Genomic DNA, 27400 nt, shown 5'->3' with positions numbered 1-27400 from the left:
TTTGTATCAAACCTTTAATAGATAAAACGACTAGATTAGACATGTAAAATTACAAAAAGTCACGTATGATCTACTAGTGGAAAATATAAAATCTAACATTTGTGAAACTATTTTTTAAAGTGAAACTATTTAATAACTAGTTGTAAAAGGCAATAGACTTATATAGTTCGTACATTATAAATACCGTTGCACGTCATTATCTACGTCAGAGATCTAAGTTGACATTGTTGCCCAATTACAAAAAATTCCTGAATTCATTTTAAATCAAATATAAAATTATTGCGGAAGTGGATTATACAACAAAACAAATTAATATGCAATGTAAATATATAAAAACATTAGAAATAGAAAACAAGAATTAAGTTATAATCTTACGTTAAAGAAAATAATAAAAACAATAAATATAAAACAAATAGACTAAGTTTTCACTCTAATGGCATATAAAACAACATAATGCTATTCTACATCCCACCAGAATGAAAACAATGGGAACCTTCTCTGGTTACACCTCCGAGGCTTCTACAATTTGCAAGCCATACGGATGCTGAGACTAAGGAAGATGAGGGAATTCTACAATTTACAATTCACGCCCCATCTGTTCAGCGCGGTAAAGTTCCAACGAGAATGGTTCCCTTCGTACTCCAATCAGAGTAAATATAAATCAAAAATAAATAACCATTTTTCAATTTCGTTGCAAAACGAAAACAGCAGTTAGCTGGATATAGAGGAAACCCTTAAGAATGAAAAATTAAGATAGCCACATGATATCGAAAGACAAATGTCGCCCTTCAGGCACTAAGTACCCTTCAGGTAGGTCAAATGGACCATAGCCGCGGAATGTGAGCATCGAGGTCACGTACCGACAGACGTGGGCTTGATGGCCACACCTTTCGGGCGCTCAGCCGTCGAGGAGAACAAAATTTATTTTGTTAATTCGCCGGCTGAGTGACCGAGCACACACGGTCTGGACAGCGAGACACCGATTTAGATCGGTGCCTTGATGTCCGGAACACATTTTTTTAGGACACAAGTCCAAAGTAAGGAAAAAAAATTAATTTAGTCATTAATAGGGAGAAAAGCTAATAGGGAGACTAATAAGTTTCGAAACCGGTAGAGGTGCTTGCTGCACTCTGATTGGACTAGAATATGGTTCGGCTGTATTTTCGTTTTGCAACGAAATTGAAAATGGTTATTCATTTTTGATAAAACAAATACTTATAGTAAATAATAAAAACAAATCTGAAGTGTCAACACCGCAACTGTCAAATAAGTGTTACCAATGTATGCCAAAATGTCACTTTGCTTCGCTCGCAATTAGAGTGTAACTCGAACAAGTAACCTTTATAAAATGCTTTATATTCCACTTATTCAAATCAAATGAAACAAATTATTGTAGGTTTCTTTAAATTTACATTAATAAAAATCTTCCAATATTATTTCAACGCGTATATAATAAAATATGTCTAGTGGATGTAATTCCAGAGTACTCGGCTAAACGATTCTAAAAAGGAACATGCCTATGACTTAAATATTTCGTGTTGGCATCATGTGATTGTGATGTCACTTGTTATGACGCGGATGACGTGCAACGGTATTTATAATGTACGAACTACGGACTATACATGTGTACCATTGGTGGTCTATTTTTAAACCAGGAGGAGTAATTCAAATTTACCGAGTGTAATTCTTGTTTGTAATTGGTCCAACCTCAGGCAACTTTACTCCACTGTTATGAAATTTTGACACTGTTGGCATGTCATAGGTTAATTAAGTTATGTCAGCAATTTTTTGTGTTTTCTGCGTTATTCCTTTAATTTTTAGATTTTTAGTTTGCTTTTATATAAAAAAAAGTTGTTTTTAGAACTCTTTAGCGACGTATTAGTATAATATAGTATTTTATGGATTACCGTCGAAGGCCGACATGATCTACCAAAAAAGAAGATGTATTTGGTGATTTTTCTAGTAACTTTCTTGGGTGTGAATCTGTCTTTTTAGTTTACTCCTCCTGGTTTAAAAACAAACCATAGTGAGTAGTTAGTTTGTGTTAGTGTTAGTGTTTATCTAATTAACAAATTGTAAATAAATACAGTAGAGACAAAAATATAATTAAAAAGGTCTTCTATCACACTAAAAATTTGTCTAACAACAAAAATTATTCCAGTAATACCAAAATAGTTACAAACTGTCAAATATTGTTTTAACAGTATATCACAAAATATTTCACAATATTTTCAATATTAAGGAACGATGTTATATTTTCTTGTCCAATATCATGCAATTTTTTAAATAAATATTGTCATAAAGCTTGATTCAAATAACATAATCCAAACGTGATGGTAAAAGAAAATCAATTTCTATTACTCTTAAAAATAGCGTATTTAGTAAATACCTACACAAATTTCAAAATGCTGCTTGTATAAATTCCATATTTACCTACAGATTTTACTTCAAATAGCAAACTATTGTTTTAAACTAGACTTTTTCGCCCTCTTGGCCATGACTAAGAAAAAAACTGAAGGCAAAAAATTCCTCAGGAATATCGCTACCCGGGGAAGCAGCGGTGCAACTATAATTTCCTTCTTCTTTTCAGCTACAGCTTTTAAAATCGTTTTTGCGACATATTCAGGGGAATATCCGTTCTCAGTGTTGCTGTCCATTTCTCCATGGCTGGCCCCAGATCCTGTTAAAGCATTCAATGATAGGTTAGTTTTGATGTAACCAGGGCTAACAACTGTTACGGAAATATTACTGGCTGTCATTTCTGCTCTTAAACTATCACTGAAAGCTTGTAATGCATGTTTTGAAGCACTATAGGCAGATCTTTCAGGAAGACCTATTAATCCTTGCACAGAACTAACAAAAACAATTTGTCCATCTTTTCTTTTGTCCATGTCCACGAGAACAGCTAAAAATTAAAAAGTATTAATTTATAAAAATTTCAAATAAGAAAAATATACAATATACTCTTTATATTTAGTCCAGAAAGCCACTGCGCATCCGCTAGGAAAAATATTCTAATTCGAATTTTTTGCACAATCTTACTCAAAAAGGACTCCTTTTAACAAATTTGCATGTTGCCAGGACCAAAAGGTGGTCAAAAATTTTTTGAACGTTTTTTTTTTTGTTTTTTTCCTAAAATTATTTTTTTTGCATGGAAAAAAGTTTTTTTGGGTTTTTTGGATCATTCCAAACAGAAAAGGTCTTTGGTGACTTTTCTCTAAAAGTGATAGTTTTTGACATATAATCGATTAAAAATTGAAAAATTGCGAAATCGGCCATTTTTAACCCTCAAAAACTATGTGAAAAACTGAAAATTTGAATGTTGCCAAGGTAGGTAGATATTCTTTAAGCATCGATTGATAAAATCCCAAAGAGTTTTTTGCAATACAATATTCAAAACTCCTTTGTTTTTTAATTGCTAATCAAGCGTACGCGACACTATTTTCCACCGACAGTATGGTGCAAATGAAAGGAATAAATTCGTTATTTCATAAACCGGCGACTCTAAGGAAAAATCCCGAAACAGGTCGATTTTTATTTTTAAGTTATGATATTGTGGCATATATGGTATACTAGTGACGTCATCCATCTGGACGTGATGACGTAATCGATGATTTTTTTAAATGAGAAGAGGGGTCGTGTGCTAGCTCATTTGAAAGGTTCTTCAATTCTCTATTCAGTAATGTAAACATTTACATAATTATTTATACAGGGTGTCCAAAAAATTTTTAATTATTTGACAAAAAAAGAAGAAGGACACCCTGTATAAATAATTATGTAAATGTTTACATTACTGAATAGAGAATTGAAGAACCTTTCAAATGAGCTACCACACGACCCCTATTCTCATTTAAAAAAATCATCGATTACGTCATCACGCCCAGACGGATGACGTCACTAGTATACCATATACGCCACAATATCATAACTTAAAAATAAAAATCGACCTATTTCGGGATTTTTCGTTAAAGCCACCGGTTTACGAAATAACGAATTTATTCCTTTCATTTGCACCATACTGTCGGTAGAAAATAGTGTCGCGCACGCTTGATTAGTAATTAAAGAACAAAGGAGTTTTGAATATTGTATTGCAAAAAGCTCTTCGGGATTTCATCAATCGATGTTTAAAGAATATCTACCTACCTTGGCAACATTCAAATTTTCAGTTTTTCACATAGTTTTTGAGGGTTAAAAATGGCCGATTTGGCAATTTTTCAATTTTTAATCGCTTATATGTCAAAAACTATCATTTTTAGAGAAAAGTCACTAAAGACCTTTTCTGTTTGGAATGATCCAAAAAACCCAAAAAAAACTTTTTTCCATGCAAAAAAAATAATTTTAGGAAAAAAAACAAAAAAAAACGTACAAAAAATTTTTGACCACCTTTTGGTCCTGGCAACATGCAAATTTGTTAAAAGGAGTCCTTTTTGAGTAAGATTGTGCAAAAAATCCGAATTAGAATATTTTTCCTAGCGGATGCGCAGTGGCTTTCTGGACTAATTGGCTTTAAAAAAATCAACAGTAGAACAGAAACTAACAATAACTACTTTGATTAAAAATGCAAAAGAAAACCTGTTCTGAAATATTTCTAGATGTGCTATTTGTTAATGAAATACGAATACTAAAGATTTTCAAGCCTACATTCCTTGACAGAACCTTGTATTTCAGAGTTAAATATATAGATATCTATTCAGAACTGAAAGAAACCAAAGCTGGAGTAATAAAGTGTATTTGACTTTATTCTCTATTTTTTGTTGCACCTAAGTTTTGATCATCTATGTGATGTTCACATAGGCGATCAAAATCAGAGTGGTGAATTCCTCGACAAGGGAATCTATAATTGCATTCAGGGCCGTGTCGTGCTATGATGCGGTGAGGCAGTCGCATCAGGCGGCATCACAAGCGGGGCGGCATAATCAGTAAAATCAAAATACAAATTGAACCATTCAATAATTAAAAAAATATGTAGGGCCAAGTGTTAGCCGAAAGTATAAATATTTTATACAACGCTTATCTTTTTCTAAAAATTCTTTGTTATTACGACATTGAGGTATACGATTTAAGGATTTATGTTTTAACAACAATGTCTAAGCGAAAAAATGAAAAGTTACAGACAATCTAGTTATGACCAAATGAAAATTACTACAAATGAAATTGCAGAAAATCTTGATATAAGTTCCGAATTTCCAGCTGAAAATGAAATTCGAGCCTGCAGTGGGAGCATGCAAAATAGAATTCTATTTTGCTGACGTCACAAAACGAATTTCACAATGCGCGAATCGACGGTTGCTATACAACGTGACGTCACTAAAATAGAATTCTATTTTGCGTGCTCCCACTGCAGGAGAAAAAAGCGTCGATTTGATTAAGAAAAGTCTGTGGATATAATAATTTGATTAATTGTAAATTGAGGGAAATAGATTATAAGAAACTAGAAACATACTGTATGAATTTTCATTCAATACTTTCAATAGAAAAAATGAAAAAGAAAAATAATCGGATATAGAGGCAAATGATCTTCTAGAAGAATTTTATGATATGAACCTTTATTTAAGAATAGTTGAAAGACTGATAAGTTTGTACACACTTGAATGAATAAGGGAAAATGAAAATGTAGTATGTCAAAGTGTGTAAATAATTTATTTCCTTAGCTGAGCGCTTTCGACATAAACGTCATCATCGGAGCTAATGCTAAAATAAAAAAAGAGATCTTGTAAGAAAAAGAAGTACAAAACTCTTTTTTTACTTACGTCAAATACTAAAAAAGTACCGCTACATAGAGGTGTAAACAAGTGCATCTTAGGAATGTAAATTTGATTTTTAAATTGTGAATGCTAACTTAGTCCTCCGTACAACAGCAAACAGCAAAAAAACAGAAAGAAACGGCCACATACACGTTGCACAAAAACATATAAACTTTTTTCATGGTACGGGTGTCGATATCACCCGTCCATCCTTGGCCTAGTAACAACAGCTGACTGAACGTCAACGCAGAACAGATAAAAGCAGATTTGAATATCCGACCTTGTCAGTCAGCTGTTGTTACTAGGCCAAGGATGGACGGGTGATATCGACACCCGTACCATGAAAAAAGTTTATATGTTTTTGTGCAACGTGTATGTGGCCGTTTCTTTCTGTTTTTTTGCTGTTTGCTGTTGTACGGAGGACTAAGTTAGCATTCACAATTTAAAAATCAAATTTACATTCCTAAGATGCACTTGTTTACACCTCTATGTAGCGGTACTTTTTTAGTATTTGACGTAAGTAAAAAAAGAGTTTTGTACTTCTTTTTCTTACAAGATCTCTTTTTTTTTATTTTAGCATTAGCTCCGATGATGACGTTTATGTCGAAAGCGCTCAGCTAAGGAAATAAATTATTTACACACTTTGACATACTACATTTTCATTTACTTTATTTAAGATATGTATATTTATAAATCAATCAGTGTTTTTATTTATAAAAAATTGCGCAACTCTTGCAAGAAAAGAGATATTTGGATAATTCCAAAAACAAAACCTTAGTGATGCCTTTGGGAAAATACGAAAAAATTCCACACAATTTTTTTAAATTCAGTAGAAAATATAACGCTTCCATTCAGCCCCGTATAATGCCATCTAAGAAAAAAAAATTTGTTACCGTAATAATAACAAACGATATCAATACATGTAGGTACCTACAAACTGATGTAAGAATCTTGAAAATCGGAGTACAAATAATAAAGCTATAAGTTGTGAAATTTAATAAAAAAATTTTAGTGGCGAAATTTTGTGCCGGTGAGTGTATTTATGCCAAAATAACCCTATTTCTTTATATCCAAATGTAGTTGTATCACGAATTTTATTAACGCTCTCTGTCACGGTAGCTAGTGGGGAAAGTAGTTTTTTAAAATTAAAAATTATTAAAAACTACTTTCGAAGCTACATAAGACAAACAAAGCTAAAAAATGTAGCACTCATTTCAATAGAGTCCCCACTAGCTCCTACTTTAGACTACACCAATCTGATTGACGAGTTTGCTAAAATTTACTGTCAGAAAGGTAAAATTGTAATTTTTGTAGATGTTATGTAATGTTAATACGAATTTAATTTAAAGTATGTTTTGTTTTTAAAATAAAAGGTTTCGTTCATTTTGTGTAGTTTCATTTAGTAAAAATAAAAGTAAGTTTCAATAATATTCAAGGGGCGGCATTTCGAAGTCTTGCATCATATTGAAAATATGTACCGCACGGCTCTGATTGCATTCACGACTTGTCATTGACAGTGATAATAATCTTTGCAAACTAGTTCCTTTTATACCCACAAAAGTGAAAAAAACTATTCACCACTCTGTTCTACTTTATATTTCCATCTTACAAAGCGCAGATGATAATAATTCGAATTTTAGTTTTTGCCTCTTTTGACTTACGATTCATATATGGTGCTAGTTGCATCTTTGGTAATTATTTGTAATATGTAATTAGTTCGCTATATGGAACTAGTTCGCTAATTATTGTTATCACGGTGAACAAAAGGTTGTGGATGCAATTAAAGATCCCCTTGTCGACTAATTCATCACTCTGTATTGCTTTATATTTACATCTTAAAAGGCATCAGAGGATATCAATTCGAATTTTAGGTCCTGACTCATTCGACTAACAATACATAGATGGTGCTAGTAGCATCTTTGGTAATTATTTTAATAATTACACCGAAATTCAGTGCTTATACACAGGTGCTCTGATGAAATTTAAGTTGAAATCAAAATACATATACATACATATAAGCACATAGTGGAGGCTCTATTCTGTAATCAGATCTGAATCATCTTTACTTTTAGTTTATTTAAAATTGTATTTTAGCTGTTAAAGATGTTCCAAATTTATCTACTCGTTCTGACAGTAACAGTATGTTATTAAGGCCATCGGTACATAATTCGCAAATATTTTATGGCTATCCCTACTTTTTCTGTCTTTACACGGCAAATTACGTGTAGTAAAATTCTCACTGGTATGGATATGTAAACATTACTACTTGATAATGTCATCATTAACTTTAAAGAGATGGCTTTTTAATGTTCTTGGATAACTGTTACTTGTATAATTACAAATTATTAATTCAGTTAATAAATATATTTTTTTCACTATTAATTATGTATTCAGTGATTGTAATAATTTATATACTGTACAACAAAAACAAATACTCAATCGAGAAAAGAGGAAAAGTGTTACGGGGATGGGTGCAATGCTATTTCCGGCTGCAATGCTATTCAAATGGGGATTCATTTTTTTCGAATCCTGAGAAAACTAATAAGTATTTTTGAAAAATTTAAAAGCAGAATGAAAGATTACGTTATTAGCGACGGCCGAAAGTCCCTGAGAACTTCTATAATGTTTATTTTAATAAGTGACAGGGGTGAAAAACTAAGAGAAAATTTAGTGTGATTTTTAATTTCAAATATCTCATTCAAAATAAACTTTTTATTTATTCTAAGGGACTTTCGTCCCTCGGTAATAATTTAGTCTTTCATTCTGCGTTTAAATTTTTCAAAAATATTTATTGGTTTTTTCAGCATTCGAAAAAAATGAACACAATGTCCGTGGTAATATTTTCCAAATCTATCTTTGTCTTACAACGCACTCAGTCGAATAGAATATATTGTCAGTCATCGGGAATATTTTGAGTTGTTGATTAAATAATGTTGATATAGGGCTTTTCATTCACAGTCATTTGTTTCGAGCTTCTGTCATATGTCGTATAATCCGTGTATATTAATATTATATAATATATTATAATGACAATCGATGAAAAGCCCTATATAGTGTACTTGATAAATAATTGATTAAGACGTGAACTTAATAAAAAGTTATTTATTGTGTATTATTTGTGGAAGATCCAAGCAGAGAATATATCAGGATGATATATTCTGTGATCCAAGTATTTTATTAAAGATGTTCAAAATTGTAAGCGTTCCATAGTAACAATATATTATTAAAAAATCATTTTAACACTTTTCCTCTTTTCTCGATTGAGTATTAGTTTTTGTTGTACATATAAATTATTACAATCACTGAATACATAGTGAAAAAATTATGACATTTATTAACTGAATTAATAATTTGCAATTATACAAATTAATAACAGTTATCCAAGAACATTCAAAAGACATCTCTTTAAAGTTAATCATAACATTGTCAAGTAGAATGACGTTCTAGTAATATTTACATATCCATACCAGTGTGAATTTTACCACACGTAATTTGCCGTGTAAAGACAGAAAAAGTAGGGATAGCCGTAAAATATTTGCGAATTATGTACCGATGGCCTTAAAGTGATTTTTTAATAATATATTGTTACTATGGAACGCTTACAATTTTGAACATCTTTAACAACAAAATACTTGGATCACAGAATATATCCTGGTCAATTCAATTCTCTGCTTGGATCGTCCATAAATAACAAACAATTAACTTTTTATTAAGTTCACGTCTTAAATCAATTATTTATCAAATACACTATCAATATTATTTAATCAACAACTCAAAATATTCCCGATGCCATGTCAAATATTTAAAATTGTCAATGTCTTGTCATCATATTCTATTTGACTCAGTGTGTTGTATGACAAAGAGAGCGAATGTTCCATTTGGAAAATATCAACACGGACATGTTGTCCATTTTTTTCAAATCCTGTAAAAACTAATAAATATTTTTAAAAAATTTAAACGCAGAATGAAAGACTAAATTATTATCGAGGGCCGAAAGTTCCTTAGAATAAATAAAAAGTTTCTTTTGAACGAGATATTTGAAATTAAAAATCACACCACATTTTCTCTTAGTTTTTCACCCCTGTAACTTATTAAAATAAACATTACGGAAGTTTTCAGTTACTTTCGGCCCACGGTAAGATCGTAATCTTTCATTCTGCGTTTAAATTTTTCAAAAATACTTATTAGTTTTCTCAGGATTATTATAGTTTTTATTGCATAGTATATAAATTATTATAATCACTGAATACATAATTGAAAATAATCTTATTAATTTAATTAATAAATAATTTAAGCAATTAACAAGTAATGAGTCCAAAAATATTCAAAAACTAAACGAAATAGTCACCTAATTGATACTCTATGACTCTATGCTATCGCCTACACTCTTAATGTTTACGTGTCTATAAATTATAATAAAGTATAGCTTATTGAATATTATGTGGGACGTTGGTAGTGTTGCCATTTTAAGTCCGTATATCGAATTGAAAACTAAATGTAGTGTATGCTAAATCTACTACGAAATCAGATATTTTTTACTTTGTAGTAAAATGGATTATTATAGTACAGTAGACTCCCTCTATAACGAGAACTGAAATGGCGGACTAATTACTTCGTTATAAGCGGATCTCGTTATATCAGACATTAATAATATTGAAATGTTTTGATGCCTCTTACGTAGTTTATTAGGTGTTGATGGTCGACCTGAACAATAAGACTTCGCCATCGTAAATTTCCTACAATATTCAATATCGGTCGATAAAGGAAAAAGTTTATTACAGGCGGTGGAGTTTATTACAGCACTGGCCTCTATAATAACACAGATGTTGGGCATTTCTACATACAGACAGTTGGGGTATTTATTTATAGCCATTACTGCGCTAAAAACAGGTAAAGAAATATATTCTTCGATTTCACTTTTCCTTGTTATAACCAAATATGCCTCGTTATAGAGGTGTTATAGTTAAATAGAAATTTCATGGGACATCTAGTCTACCTCGTTATAAGCGAAATCTCGTAATATCCGTGTTCGTTATAGAGAGAGTCCACTGTATAAATAAAAAAAGTATCATGTAGAATCCTTAAAAAAATATTTGATATATAAAGGCCAAATTACCTTTTGTTAAAGCAATAGTTCCAAAATAATTAACTGTCATAATCTTCATATCAACATCAACATGGGTGGAGAGCGCATTACCTCTATGAGATACTCCACCATTATTAATTAGTATGTCTATTTTTCCTGTGATTGATAATATCTTCTTTACTTGTTCTTGCAAGTTATCAATGTCTGCTAAGTCAAGAGGGATAATAATAGGAGGGTGTGTCTGTACAGTACTATGTGAATGTAACAAATCTGTTCTAACTCGTTCTAATTCTTGTCTTCTCCTCGCGCATAATACTACTTGGCAGCCTTTCTTGTAAAATTCATGGGCTAGAGCTTCTCCTAATCCTGAACTTGCGCCAGTAATAACCACCACCTTAAAAACATTTTTTATGTAAGTACTAGAGGTAATTTTTTTTATTTAAATTAAAACAGAATAGAAATATGCTTTACTGCCATTGAAAATTGTACAATTTGTTAAACAAAGCTTACAAAGAGTCAGAGAAAAAAAAACAGTAACAAATGAAATTACATAAATCGTCAATATTATAAAATCAAAAATATTGCAATAAGATAAAACAATATATTGCAAAATTTAATGCAAATTGCATAATCAACCTTAGGAACTAATAAGTTAAATAAGTTTAAGGTACTAGTACACTTTAGAAGACCAAAAATAATCATTTTTTTCTCAGAACCTTTATTAAAAATGAACATAAAACTATTTACATATTAATAGCTAACTCTTAGAGAGTACAAAAATTATACCTTTTTTCACACTAATATTATAGAGGGCGCAAAAGTCAAGGCTTCGAAAAATGATGGCGGACAGTTAATCTCAGGATTGGGATATCTGAAACAAAAAAATCGTACTGCATTTGAAAAAGGAAGGTTTCTTACGTGACAATTTACCACAATTTGACCAAAAAATATATATTTTTTAACCATGGAAAACTGAAAGAAAACGGGCGATTTTTTCACAAAATTTTTTCAAATTTCCGTAAAATCTTTGTTTTGCGGAATTTTTCACTAACGGTTGTAAATTGTCACGTAAGAAACCTTCCTTTTTCAAATGCCGTACGATTTTTTTGTTTCAGATACATATCCCAATTCTGAGATTAACTGTCCGCCATCATTTTTCGAGGCCTCGACTTTTGCACCCTCTACAATATTAGTGTACGGGCATAAATGAAAAAAGATATATTTTTTGTATTCTCTAATGCCTGGTTGCACCAACAGATCTTAAGCTCCAGCTTAGCTAAGCTCTACTTATAGATAGGGCCTCCTTGAGTATCACTTACGTTGCACCATAATTTTATATTCTTACCTTATTATCAATTATATCTATTATTATATCATGGTATTCTTATTATAATATATTATAATTATAATACCATAATTTTAGATTCTTACCTTATTATCAATTATATCTATTATTATATTATGGTATTCTTATTATAATATATTATAATTATATTATATTAATTCTTATGATATTCTCGACTTAAGCTTAAGATATTGTCACGGTCCCAGGCCGGCTCTGTCCACAACAGAAGCTGTCGCGACGAACTGTCTGCGGGTGAGAGAAGCGTGTCTACCTAATTTGATTTATGATGTTCCATCCTTTTCTGGTATATTCCATTTCAACATAACAATTGCTTTCCAACTAATGTTTACCTTTTTTTGATGTTTCTGGAACTCAGTAGAAATTGTATGTAACTATATAAACAGACATTTTTAGAATTAGGAGTCAGTTAATATATTCGACGCGATATATTGTTTTATTGTTTGATCGGGTTGCTGAAATGTATGTATTTTTAAAGTAGATAAGTCGTATTTGTAAATAAATTAAATGTTAGAAAGTGTAAAATAAATTAGATATTGTTGTTAAATAAGTGTTAATTGTAAGTGTTATAAATAAACAATTTCAAGTAAGTCTTTTATTTATTTAATAATAATTAAAAGTCAATTCGCGTAATATTTCCTAAAAACGTAACAAAATGGTGCAGAAGTGAGGATACTTGAAATACATAAATTTAACGTAAATTTTCGGTTTAAATAGAGTGTGGAACTTTTAAAAATAAATAAAATATAAATCGTAATAAATAAAGTGTGTGACAATGTCTTCACAACATAAGAAAATCACTGAATTGATCGTTAAGGAGCTCCGCAACCAGTTAGAAGAGAGAGACATGGACACTACTGGGAAAAAGGCTGATCTAGTCGAACGTCTAAAGAACGCTCTTCAGGAAGAGGGTAAAGATCCAGAAACCTATTTGTTTGAAGACAAGCATGCTGCTGTGATCTCGTCGATTTCGAAGGTTTCGACAGACATTACATCATTAGAAAAAAAAGTTTCTAGTGACATTTCGAAAGTTTCGGGTGATATTTCATCCCTTGAAAGCAAGATGACTAACGAGATCTCTGCTAGCATCTCTAAAGTTACCTCCGATTTTGATGACAAAATATCATCCCTAAAATCTACTTTTGAAGAAAAGATCAAGGAAATAGAAAAGAAAATGGAGGAAACGGAAAAAGTAGACAAAGGTATGGAACCCATCTTAACAGACATTAAAAATGATGAAACCAAATACAAATTGGAGCCACGGTCGATAGTTGAAGGGAGTGTAGGTCATGCTCGTGTTAAGGTGCCAAATTTCGACGGAAAGTCATCATGGAACAACTACATGAAACAGTTCGAATCGGCGGCCAGAGCGAACGGATGGTCCGAAAAAGAAAAAGCTGTAAACCTCACTATTGCTCTTCGAGGCGACGCTTTGGATGTCCTCCAGACCATAGCCGTAGAGGAGACAGATGACTTCGAGCAGCTTAAAAAGAGACTGAATATGCGATACGGGCACGAACATTTAGAGCATGTCTATCAGTCGCAGTTTAAAAATCGAAGACAAAAGAAAGATGAAGCTCTTCAAGAATACGAGGTCGATATTGCCAGGTTGGTACGATATGCATATCCAACAGCTCCCGAAGACATGATGGAAAAGTTGGCTGTTCAAACATTTATTGATGGCCTTCGTGATCATGAAATGCAAAGAACACTGCGATTAGCTCGTCACAAGACGCTGGTCGATGTCTTGTCTGCCGCCCTCGAATACGAATCAGCTACCCAGGCCTCTGGCGGGTACAGTAAAGTTAGGACCGTGAAAGAGGAAGAGGATGAAGACAAACTTGACCAGCTGGTAAATATGGTGAAAGGCTTTACATCGAAGAAAACGAAGACCATGAATTGCTGCAATTGTGGTGAAAAGAGGTACGCACGGAGTTTAAGGAAGAACGCAAATCAAGAAACTCACCAGCAGGAAATAAGAGAACGCACAGACCCTAGGGGGGCAGCCTCGACTCAGAACTCCTCTAAAGACCATCTAATACTAATAGCTTCTTTGAAATGTCGTGAAGATAATGTATATGTAGATGGAGAAATAAATGGTAAAAATTATACATTGTTGGTGGATACCGGAGCGACCAGGACCATTATACGACCGTCAGTTATAAACAGTCGTAAGAAACTCTTACCAACGAGGTTGCGACTGCGGACTGCCACAGGTGAAAATGCCAACATCCACGGAGAAATCCAGATACAATTGGGGATTGGAGCAGAAAAGTTCGTCCATACTGTCATAGTTGCAGACATCGAAGAAGATGTTATATTAGGAATGGACGTAATGAATTTGCGTGGATTTCAATTGGATTTTAAGAACAGGGTAATCAAAGTTGGCAACGAGGAGGTATTTCTTCATCCACATGATGACAGCACTATGCTAGCAGCTATTAGAGAAGATACAGTTGTGCCTGCGAGGAGTGAAACGATCATCGTAGCGCGGCTACAGGGAATTGTAGAAGAAGGAACACCTGTTATGATGGAGCCATGGAACCACGACGAGGAGGTTGGCCGAGGAATCATAATTGGAAAGGAATTGGTTACTTCTGCTAAAGAAATTCCCGTGAGATTGATTAATGTCAATGACTACCCGGTGACCATCAAGAAGGAGACAAAAGTAGGAACTTGTGTACCCGTGACGTCCATAATCCGTCAGACAACAACATCAGATAATTCCAACGACAAGTTCGACCAAATGGTTGCAGTTGCAGGCCAATCTCTGAATCAAGTGGAGAAAAGGAAATTAAGGGAATTTCTTAGGCAATATCGTGACATATTCGTACCGAAAGGAGGAAAGACAGGAAGAACGACAGTTGTCAAACATAAAATTGACACTGGTACCGCTAGGCCAATTCGTCAATCAGCTCGACGATTACCACAGGCGAAGAGAGAGGAAGCTGAAAGGATTGTTCAAGAAATGAAGAAAGACGGGGTGATAGAAACTTCTACGAGCCCATGGGTCTCTCCGGTGGTCCTGGTCAAGAAGAAAGATGGAACTACGAGGTTCTGTGTGGACTACCGTTTGTTGAACAATGTTACCAAGAAAGATAGTTATCCTCTGCCTCGGATCGACGACACGTTGGACACATTAGCTGGAAGTAAATTGTTTTCTACGTTGGACTTGAAGTCTGGATATTGGCAGGTAGAAATGGATCCAGTGGACAAAGAGAAGACGGCCTTTACGACAGGATCTGGATTATGGGAATTCAACGTTATGCCGTTTGGACTCTGTAACGCTCCTGCGACATTTGAGAGGCTTATGGAAAATGTGTTGAGAGGGTTATCTTGGAAAACGTGCCTGGTGTATTTAGACGACATAATCGTTTTGGGAGAGACGTTTGAAGACCACCTGAAGAATTTAGAAGACGTCTTTAATCGACTTAAAGCTGCCCAGTTAATGTTAAATCCCAAGAAATGCCAGTTATTTCAAAGAAAAGTCAATTATTTAGGTCATATAATCAGCAAAGAAGGAGTGGCCGTGGATAAAGGAAAAATCGATTCCATTAAGGAATGGCCTGAACCAACTGATAAACATCAAGTGAGAAGTTTTCTGGGACTATGTACTTACTACCGGAGGTTCATTAAGAAGTTTGCAGATATCGCTAAGCCATTAACGCGACTTACAGAGGAAGCAAGAGATTATTGCTGGGATGGAGACTGCCAAACGGCCTTTGAAACTTTGAAGAGGCATTTAATTACAGCGCCAATATTAGGGTATCCACTACCAGAAGGAGAGTTCATCTTAGATACGGATGCAAGTAATGTGGGAATTGGAGGAGTGCTGTCTCAGATCCAAGGAGGACAGGAACGAGTCCTTGGATATTTTAGTAAAGTGCTTTCAAAACCTGAACGAAATTATTGCGTCACGAGAAGAGAACTTCTAGCAGTAGTAAAATCAGTGGAACACTTCTATCAATACCTCTACGGAAGGAAGTTTCTAATCCGAACCGACCATGCCGCCCTTAAATGGTTAATGCAGTTTAAGAATCCAGAGGGTCAGATAGCCAGATGGATTGAACGACTTCAAGAATATGATTTCAAGATCGAGCATCGGGCCGGAGTTAGCCACAGAAACGCTGAATCTCTGTCTAGAAGACCGTGTCCAGCAGAATGTTCCCATTGCAACAAAACAGAGTCAAAGGAAGCAGCAGTATTAAGAACAACAGTGGTCAACGACGAGTGGACGCCTACCAAGATCAAGGAAGAACAAGAAAAAGATCCAGTTTTACAGAAGATTCGAAAATGGAAAGAAGAAAATCGTCGACCATCTTGGCAAGAAATATCAAGCCTAGGCTCAGCAGTTAAGACGTATTGGGCCCAGTGGGACTCATTTATCTTGGAAGACAGCTTGCTTAAACGAGTAATAGAAAATGATGATGGTTCGGTGAGGAGAACACAGTTGGTGATTCCAAAGAGCAGAGTAGCCGAAGTACTTCGTCAGTTACACGACAGTCCATCAGGAGGGCATTTTGGTGTAAAGAAGACCCTTCAGAGAATTCGGGAACGATTTTATTGGATGAAGAGTTCCGACGATGTGAAGGACTGGTGTAAGAAATGTACTACCTGTGCTACAAGTAACGGGCCCTACCGGAAAAGAAAGGCTCCTATGAGACAGTACAATGTTGGAAGTCCGTTTGAAAGAATAGCTTTGGATATTGCCGGGCCATTTCCAGAAAGTGACAATGGATGCAAATACATGTTGGTGGTAATGGATTACTTCACGAAGTGGGTGGAGATCTTCGCAATTCCAGACCAGAAGGCCGCCACTATTGCAGATGTGTTAATCAAAGTACCTCTGGAGATCCATAGTGACCAAGGAAGGAACTTTGAGAGCGATCTATTTCAAGGAATCTGTGATAAACTAGGCATGAAGAAGACAAGAACCACGGCCTATCACCCGCAATCGGATGGAATGGTGGAGCGTATGAATAGGACAGTTGGCAAGTATTTGACAAAGATGGTGTCCAATCATCAACGAGACTGGGACCAGTACCTTCCGTTCTTCGCAATGGCCTATAGATCTGCTGTTAATGAATCAACTGGCCAAACACCAGCAAAAGTCCTATTTGGACGTGAGATGCGTCTACCCTGTGATCTAGAGTTTGGATGTCGACCTGGAGAAGATGTTGCTGGTGAGGATTACGTGAATGAATTGCGAAGAAGAATGGACGATATACATGAGTTGGTCCGTTCTAATCTTCAGATCGCTAGCGACCGAATGAAGAAACGATACGATACCCAAGCCGAGAGGGGATGTTTCAAGGAGAACGACAAAGTCTGGCTTTATAATCCAAAGAAGCGAACAGGTTGCTCTCCCAAGTTGCAGCAGTTCTGGGAAGGTCCGTACCTCATTGTCAAGAAAATCAATGACGTTATCTACCGAATAAGCAAGATTCCTAGGGGAAAGCCGATGATAGTCCACCATAACCGGTTGGCGCCGTACGAGGGAGACCACGACGTAGATGAAGAAGTGGAAGTCAACCAAGTTCGAGAAATACCTGACCTTACCTTTGAAGAGTTCATGGGTGCCTACGGAGGTACCGGTAAAGCAAGACATGGTGTTACCAATGAAGAAAAGCGAGATCTACTCGCACTTCCCGATGACTATTCACTGGCCCATACCATCCCGGCCAGTATCAAAGACGCACGAGGGTTGGCATTCGCCTTCCGAAGGAAGTTTGGTCGAGTTGCAGAACTTCAATGCCAACTGCCAGCTCCTGGCAAAGCATTGAAACTCCAAGATGCATCACGTTACCTATTCTATCTGGTAACAAAAGACACCGTCCATGACCAACCTACCTACCAAGATGTATGGGATGCATTAATTCAATTGAGAGAGCACGTGTTGGAGTCCGACGTGCAAAAGTTAGCCATGCCGAAGTTAGAATGCCGCCAATTAGACTGGAGAGTTATCCGAAATATGGTAGAAGAAATTTTTAAAGACACCGAGGTCCGGGTGTTAGTCTGTTGCAATCCGCATAGTTACTGGTGCGGAGCGAAGACCGTCCCCTGTCACTTTTATACAACTGGGAGTTGTAAAAGAGGGTCCAGTTGCAGATACCAGCATCCAGTTCCAGTCCCGACAAGGTTCCAGGAGGAACCATCTTTTGAGGAGGGGGCAATGTCACGGTCCCAGGCCGGCTCTGTCCACAACAGAAGCTGTCGCGACGAACTGTCTGCGGGTGAGAGAAGCGTGTCTACCTAATTTGATTTATGATGTTCCATCCTTTTCTGGTATATTCCATTTCAACATAACAATTGCTTTCCAACTAATGTTTACCTTTTTTTGATGTTTCTGGAACTCAGTAGAAATTGTATGTAACTATATAAACAGACATTTTTAGAATTAGGAGTCAGTTAATATATTCGACGCGATATATTGTTTTATTGTTTGATCGGGTTGCTGAAATGTATGTATTTTTAAAGTAGATAAGTCGTATTTGTAAATAAATTAAATGTTAGAAAGTGTAAAATAAATTAGATATTGTTGTTAAATAAGTGTTAATTGTAAGTGTTATAAATAAACAATTTCAAGTAAGTCTTTTATTTATTTAATAATAATTAAAAGTCAATTCGCGTAATATTTCCTAAAAACGTAACAATATGTTGGTGCAACCGGGCATAAGAGTTAGATGTTAATATGTAAAAAGTTTTATGTTCATTTTTAATAAAATTTCTGAGAGAAAAAATCTTGAAAAAATGCTTATTTTTGGTCTTCTAAAGTGTACTAGTACCTTAAGCTGCTGCATATGACACCCAAATATAGATAAAAATACTACTTGTACAGCTGGTTCCAAAAAACACTGATACGACTCTTAAATCGTATTTTGTAGAAAATTGAGCAGTCTATTTTGACGGATAAATACTTATTATTTACACACTGTCACTGCCACTGCAAAATCTTAAAATTTGTCAGATAACTTATTTTGTTCAACCTCAAAAAATGGCTCCACATGCTAGCAATGAACTAAAAGCAAGAACTGTAACGAAATTAGAAGAGGGTTGGTCACTATCTGCTGTAGCGAACCATTTTAACGTAAGCAGAACAACAGTTCTTAATATTAATAAGAGATGGAGAGAACAAGAAACTTTCGAAAGAAAGCAAGGTTCTGGAAGACCAAAAATATCTACCGCTCATAAAGATTGTACGCTTTTTGAGAGATTAGAAGAGAATCCTTTTATGAATTAATTATTTTAATAGGTATATGAATTAACATATCGCACCCTCAGTGCAAGACTGCAGTAAGTCAAAATAAGTAAGTTTCGAGATAAAGACGATTTTGTTTATTTTCGTGCACAAATTTTAAGAAAAATTAACATTTAATTATGATTTTGCATGCTTTTCAGCCTATATTACATTAACCCAAAATAGAAATTTAAACAAAATAATATTAACGCAAAAAAATTAGGAATTTCAAAGTTACAACACTTTTGCACGGAAAAAATTGTTAATCACTACACATTTAGTATTAGAATTTCAAAGTTACAACAGTTTTGCACGGAGAAAATTGTAAAAAGCGTAGACACATTTACTTTTACAGTAAAACCTGTGTTACCGGCCACCTGCCAACAACGGCCACCTGTACTAACGGCCAGTTTAAAATACCCAAACCAATTATGTACAATAAAACCTGTGTTAACGGCCACCTGTCAAAACCGGCCACCTGTACTAGCCGGCCAGCTTCAAAGTTCCCCAAACCAAAACTTTTGGACTACAAAACCTGATATTAGCAGCCACCTTTTTATATCGGCCAATAGTTCTGTCATTTTTAGTGACCGTTATTGTATTACACAAAGGACATAAAATTTACATGAATAGATTGGTCTCGAAAATCTTTGTTTATTGCCTCAGCCGTTAATGGATTACGTAGACGCTCTGTATATTAAAATTAAACACCACAGATATAGATATTAAAATAACAAATATCTTACTTTTTTCATTGCTTGTTATCGAATCCGTTGCAATGTTCCATGCAAAACTGTTGTAACTCTGTTACATTAGAGTTACAACAGTTTTGCACGGAACTTATGTTCAAAAACGCAAAATAGTTAAACTGTTGTTGTTGTAATATTTAGCCCATTAAGCATTTGGAAGTTACTAAAGTTTTACAGGGGATAGATATGCATGTTTACAATCGAATTCCATGATTACTTCATTTTCATAAAATTTTGAGTTACTGCAGTCTTGCACTGAGGGTGCGATATGTAATCAGTTGTTTGTTGTTTGTTTGTTTATTTTATTATTTGCCTGTCATAATAAATATAATATAATGTCAGACCAATCAAATACACTGCTCAAAATAATCAAATCTTATTAAGAGTCGGATCAGTTTTTTTAGGAACCAGCTGTACATAAGGGTCCTGTAATTTCTTAGTTATTCATTAACAGGCTACATCAGCACATCATCAATATTAATTCGAGATATAGTAGCCATACCATTTTTCGAGAGTTCTGTGAACCTTTGGCAACAGTGCGTCAGCAGTATGTGACACTATCAAAGATGAAGGCACAATATCGTGATAATAATATACTCATAGGTGCGCTAAATGTTGCCAAATCAGTCAGTTAAGTTCGATTTTTTGTATAGATAATAGATTTTAGTAGTTCCAATGTGACACAAAACCTAGGAATGAGATAAAAAAGTTTATTTGAAGAAAGTGTATTTTTTGTTCTTCTTAATGGCGATACAGACTCGTTTTTGTAAAGCAAACAGTTTCTAAAATATATAAAGAACAAAGTGTTGAAATCCAGTGATCTTCGAAATAGCTTCTGAAATGTTTATTTATTTATTTATTTATTCACGGGCAAGCCCTATTCAGATATAAATGTTACAGTGTTCTAAATTGTCATAATATAACATAAATTATCATAATATAACATAACAAAGTGGTTTGAGAAAAAATAATTCTATGAGTAGTACAGTTACAAAAAAGAAAAAAAGAAATCAATAAAAATAAATAAATTCAGAAATGTTCCAAGGTATAACGGTTTTGAGTTATCTAATAAATACAGGTCATGTAACACTAATCACAATACAAAAGCTCTGGCCAAAAGTATTAAAAAGTTAAAAAGTTAGGGAAGAAATATGATTTTTAAAGCGGGAAACTGATATATTAATCTTGTGTTATTACACACATATTAAATGTGTTATTCTTCTGATGTCAAACAGATACAGATGATCCCAAACCCTTTTTCAGTGCATCATTAATTTTGACGTCATATAAGATTTTAGAATCTCACGAATCAAGGCATGACATTTTGTTAAATCTGACAGTTGTCAGAATATTTATATTTATGTTTATATAAATATCAATATTTGTATAAATATTTGCCAGAATATTAATACATGTTTAAAATATTTTATGGAAAAAATAAATAAATATAGAATACACTTGCACTATACAATGACTTAAAATATACCACTAATATAAAATATTTATATTTACATCATTGAAAAATTTCTTACCTAGGATTACAATTGTCATTTTATCCGTTAAAATTGTAAAACCTACTATCACAACAGATTACTTTTGTTTCAAATTATCTTTATGCGCATCATCGATTGGTTACCTATTTTGAGTATTGTAATTGTCAACCAATTATACATCTATAAGTATATGTAGCTTAAATAATGGAGTAAAATAGAGTTGTGTTTTTATTCTAAGTAGATCCGAAGTTATGGCAGCATAAAGAGTTGCAATATTTGAGTTGCTCCAAGTGATACTGGTCTACTCAGCAAAAAGAAAAAAATTTCCATCGACTTTTAACACATTTGCTGCCACTCATTTATTAGTTACTCACTTTTGGTGCAGCCTATATATCGAGGGGTTCGAGCGAAAACCCGATAACTAAAAATAACATTGTTTCGAGATAATCGCGATTAAAGATTTTAGGAAGGTTGAAGATTTCAAATCGTCATAGGAAATTCAATCAAATCGTCATTAAACTTTCTATGACGATTTGAAATCTTCTTCAACCTTCCTAAAATCTTTAATCGCGATTATATCGAAACAATGTTATTTTTAGTTATCGGGTTTTCGCTCGAACCCCTCGATATTTAGTTACTTTAGTATGGAAAGAACCTATTTAATTTCACAGTTTTTGAATGCTGAAAGGCAACAGTGACACAAGTAGGGCAAAAGCCCTTTTAGCTATAGTGGCACTTGACTCAAATAAACAAAACGCCTTTTGGCATCAGACAGCAGCGAAGGTAACTAGTGATATCATTAATAAAGATAAGACAGTACGTTGACCAAGATGGCGGGTGAAGCAGTTGACACTTCACCTACTCCCAATGAAAATGTAAATTATACATGTAAACATTGCTCCAAAAAAGTTAAAAGTAAAGTGACGTGCATAAAGTGCAGTGAAATATTCCACCCAGCATGTTTAAAACAAGCTAGTGAACTAAAAAAAACAGACTGTAAACATGAACCATCTCAACAAGTTGCTGAGATTGACATAAATGAAGACTCCTACCTTAGAGAAGAAATAAAACTCTTGAAACAAACAATAACAGGCAAATACACTATTCGCGGTGTGCAAGTACTCGGAAGGGATACGCGAAACGATTGTGCGTGAATAGCGGAGAAATATTGCAACTTTCTTAAATAATTCATATTGTCAATTGAAATTGTCAAATTGAGGTACATTTCATACCTATTGTCATTTAAGAAGAAAAATTATATATTGCTCCACAATATTGATATGATATGCAATTATTATATAAAGGTAAATTTAGTTAATTGTATTTTGCTTGCAGTACTGCATTTTAATAACTAATTTTATTTACTACATACAATTGTTTACGATTTAATAACATAACCTAAATCTTATTTTTTCTTCTTATTATTTTTTTTTTGGACTATGGCCTTGACAATTATCCACTACCCAGGACCATATGATTGGCCAATATAATTAAAAGTGCGAATAAAAGTGCAGAGCGAAGAAACCACATGTCGCTTTTCTGAACTTGCACTGTCCCAATAATATCCGATAAATGCCAGGTAATCCTTTTACTCAACGAGAAAATAACGTCATTAGAAAATAAAATTTCATCATTTAATAAAAATCTACCAAGACCATATCAAAATAGCTTGCTTCCAATAGATAAGGTAAGTGATACAAAAACCTTATCTGTAACAAAAAACCAAATCAACAAAAATAAACATCAAGGCAATTTGTCATCACCAACACATATGGGAACTCCTAATTTACAGGGTGATCCAATAATAATGGTTAACCAGGTAGCAGCTGAAATCATGAGAGTACAAAGTGAACAAAAATTAAATGAAGTAATCAACTTAACCAATGACAACAATCTGGCAGGAATGAAACCTTCAACATCAAAAATAAATGAAGCTAATCATCACCCGTCGGAAGCAGAAGGTTTTACCTTAGTAAAAAGGAAAACTAGGAAAACCCGTAACCATAATATAGGCAGTGGAGATGGGGATGAAAATTTCCAGGGTATAGATAAAACTGAGAAGAAAATCTGGATTTTCTTGTCACGAGTCCCTGATACTGTAACAGAAGACAATATAAAGGCCTATATTATGAAACAATCAGGCGAACAAAATACTTATGTAAAGAAACTTCCAACATACTTTGTCCGATCCAATAACCAAGCCTTCATGATAGGACTCGATCCCTCTCTACAAGAAAAAGTTTACGAAAAAAATTTCTGGCCGAAAAACGTATATTTTAGTCGAATCAACTTCAGGCAAGGTCAACGGTTCCTGGAACATCCTCAACCTCAACCAAGGGGAAACTTTTCAGATCAGTTGAATGGAAATTTCTAGCAACTGATTCCGATATTTTTATACTTTTAACAATATTTTATCAGTCTCGTAATCTTGTTCTCTACTAAATGTTTGTTACCATTAATGTTTTTAATAAGATAATTTTAGCGTAGTATTTTTTAATAACCTACTTATTGTACTATAGACTATAGGTATACCATGTTTGTGACTTGTCTTATGTCATGTAAATGATACAAAAAGATCAATAAATTTATCTATCTATCTATCTAAAAGTAGAGGAACCCTTACTGAATCTTGTGGTACCCCACATACAATATTTTTGAGACTATAGTCTGTATCATTTGCTCTAACCAGTTGTTTCCTATTATCCAAGTAAGATTGGAATTCATTATTTTTTTTAATTTCTCAATTGAATGCTATGCTGGAACAATGTTGTAACCGCCAATAGTTTCATATGTGGGTTTTCCAAGGAACAACGTTCTGTATGTGCAAAATATGTACTGCCGACTGTGAAAATATTACGAGACTTTAGTTTAATGCATCCTATAGTCTATCATATTAAGCTCATAAAGATTACTTTTTTCAAAATGATCAATTGTAAGGTGTTTTTTCAATTTGTCAACAAAATCTGATTTGGCAGATTACAATGTTGTTCCAGCATAGCGTTCAATTAACAATTAAGAAATTAAAACTGGAAATTTGTGGAAACTTTGGTTAGTAAAACATATTTATTTATAATATCCTTACCTTTCCAAATAACTCATTTAGACCCTTCTGTAAGTACAAAGCTTTGCATATTCTAAATATGATCCATGGCAATGATACTGCTAGGGAGACAGAACCCACCAAACTTAAAGATTCATATAACTTTTTGGCTTCGCTCATTCTGTTTTCTATGGTTAAACCAACTGTGTGAAACATTTGTGAGATGTTCAGAGTATTAGAACATACTTTGCACACCTTGAACTATGAACTTTTTGACAATTATCTGACTTATAGATGATATTTATTAACCAATATTTGATGTCAAAGATACCAAATATTTATTATGTACATAAATTTTATCTGAACAAGAATGATAGCCTTTATAGGTAAATAATTTAAATAAATTAAATTACAGGTACAGTATTTTATATCAACCTTGTTTAGGTTATAAATACTGTCACATTATCTGTCACTGTCAGTCTAAGCTGTCAGTAAAAATTTGAGCCAGTGATGTGGCCACACCACTGATTTGAGCTAATGGGAATTATCTTTATACTCGGTTCGCTGGTATCATGAACTCTATAGGTTTGTTCCAACATGAACTTTTGGACGGCCCAGAAACCGTCACGAAACTACTTGTACCGTTTGTTGTGCGCATGTTCGTAATTGTATCGCCCAGTTATCGTCCCATGACGGTAATCATATATTTGTCATTTTTGTTGGTTACAGCTTGTGTGCTTTTAGTCGATCAAAGGCTCAAAAAATTTAAAGAATTAAATCCTAGTGCTCAAGTCAGTCCAACCAGCACATTATGCATTTGCCCGATTACTGAAATGATCATCACGAAACCAGGCCCACATATTCCGAAGTGTAAATTCGCGTCAGCTATGCGCAGCCTACGTCACTTGCAGAGTAGTATTCAAATTGTGTACATAAGCGCTGGTAACTTAGTCATGTTAAATATTTATATTTTGCATATTATTTTACTTTTTACATAGATTTTAAATGAGAACAAACGTTTATCATATTTTTACAGTCAATTATGTTTAATTGTTATGCTAATTATAACTAATAAGTAGTGCATTAATACAAAAAATATAGATAGATACCTATTTATGTACTTATTATACTAGCAATTTTCATCACTTTCCAGTAATAATTTTTTTATATACCTATGCATAATAATTATGTAGGAATGCACGGCATCTTAAGTAGAAGAATTATTTAGCAAGAATATTAACGCGATCGCAATATTTATTTTGAAAATCTGCATTGGAATGGTTGTTTTAAGTACTACTACCACTAATTATGTATGGTTAAATTTAGATACTTAAAACAGCCGTTCCAATGCCGATCTTAAAAAAATAAATATTGCTATCGCGTTAATATTCTTGCTAAATAATTCTTCTACTTAAGATGTCGTGCATTTCTGCATTATCTTGTCACGTGAGATGTTAGATAGTCAGGATTAAATTATTCTATTTGAAGGGGCATTGCGAAGCATTTAATAGCTGTGGATTCCTATCTATTGACGAATATTATGCAGCCATGGTATCTTTTTACGTCCTAGACCTCTCTTACACTCTATCTTTCCGTTGAGTATCAATTGCTGAAAAATGTATAGTTCTTCCCGTAAAATGTGCCCTAGGTATGCAGTTAATAATTCATCAACGACTTGTTTTCTTTGCCTTTTTTTTAATGCGCCCCCATGGCTTATCGTAGAAACCTCAGATTTCACCATAGGCAAATTCTTATTGGGAACAACATCTTTTTTCAAGCCTCGATAAGTTTTCGGGCGATAATTCAGCAGTTGATGCTTAAGATTTATATAAAAATCAGTCTCAGTGAAATGATTGGAACAAACATAAGCCGTCTTTGGGTTAAATTTATCTTTCCTACCGGTGGCGTGCACCCATTGTTTTATTAAATTTTCCTCTTTAGGGAAACGAAAAAATCTCGTGCCAGGGCAAGGATTTCGCTATCAGAGGATATCAGAGGAACAGCCAAATACTGCACAACGCATATCGTAAAAATTCAAAATACGCAAAAATTAAAAATACGTAAAAATACAAAAAACAACTGTGAAAATACTCCGAAAATTGTCTGAATACCTGCACTATACGAATGTTAGATTCTCACTGAACTCTGCAAGTGACGTCACTCACTGACCGACCGTCCAGCGCCAAGCGCTATATGTTACCATCGAGTTAATTATACCGTGTCACGAAACCGTCACCGAAAGATCACAATTCTTGTTGGAACAGTGGGAAGGACGATCCGATGACGATCATATTTTTGTTGGAACGGATTTTCTTTACTGCGCAGGAGCGTTACCGTTTCGTGACGGTTCTCGGTCGTGTTGGAACAAACCTTATGGTATCATGCATGATACTATAAACAACTGTTTATTAAGATTGCTTTCTTCTCTAAAATTTTTATGAAAGGCAAGAGTCATGCAAGACGGACTTGCATAGATAGCATGGGGCTTGCATGGCCATAGCCACCTTTACTTTACAAGCCATGAAGAGAAAAAGGCAACGTCGAAATTGATGACGTCCGTAGTCCGACTTTCGGACTACTGCTTTCGAAACTACGATTTTAAAGTAAAAATTCTGGTAAAATTTATAGTATTTTTTGAGTCGAATAAGAAAATATTATTAATTAGAAGTTTGTACAAAATAATATTAA

The 27400-nt window shown here is 34.0% G+C and overlaps 1 protein-coding gene across 1 annotated transcript; it reads right to left on the bottom strand.

Moving 5' to 3' along the window:
- On the bottom strand, positions 1–25178 carry LOC114327215 (dehydrogenase/reductase SDR family protein 7-like). Its single transcript, XM_028275750.2, has 3 exons — positions 24755–25178; positions 10861–11224; positions 1–2905 (listed from the first exon to the last, which is right to left on the bottom strand). The coding sequence occupies exons 1-3, from the start codon at positions 24926–24928 to the stop codon at positions 2460–2462; spliced, it is 984 nt and encodes a 327-aa protein (XP_028131551.1). The 5' UTR covers positions 24929–25178; the 3' UTR covers positions 1–2459.
- Between the last annotated feature and the right edge of the window lie 2222 nt (positions 25179–27400).

Source organism: Diabrotica virgifera, chromosome 1 (assembly GCF_917563875.1).
Source record: "Diabrotica virgifera virgifera chromosome 1, PGI_DIABVI_V3a".
NCBI classification, from domain to species: Eukaryota; Metazoa; Arthropoda; class Insecta; order Coleoptera; family Chrysomelidae; genus Diabrotica; species Diabrotica virgifera.
Note: the sequence above shows the minus strand (reverse complement) of the source record. Positions and strands in the feature narration are given on the sequence as shown.

Bases quoted from the DNA above. Each gene is read 5' to 3' on its own strand.
- LOC114327215 (XM_028275750.2), bottom strand. From the start codon at position 24,928: ATGTTTCACACAGTTGGTTTAACCATAGAAAACAGAATGAGCGAAGCC. The intron at 11,225-24,754 runs GTAAGGATATTA...AATGTTTTTAAG, and splicing joins TAAATGAGTTATTTGGAAAG to GTGGTGGTTATTACTGGCGC. The intron at 2,906-10,860 runs GTAATTTGGCCT...TTTAATTTTTAG, and splicing joins AACTATTGCTTTAACAAAAG to CTGTTCTCGTGGACATGGAC.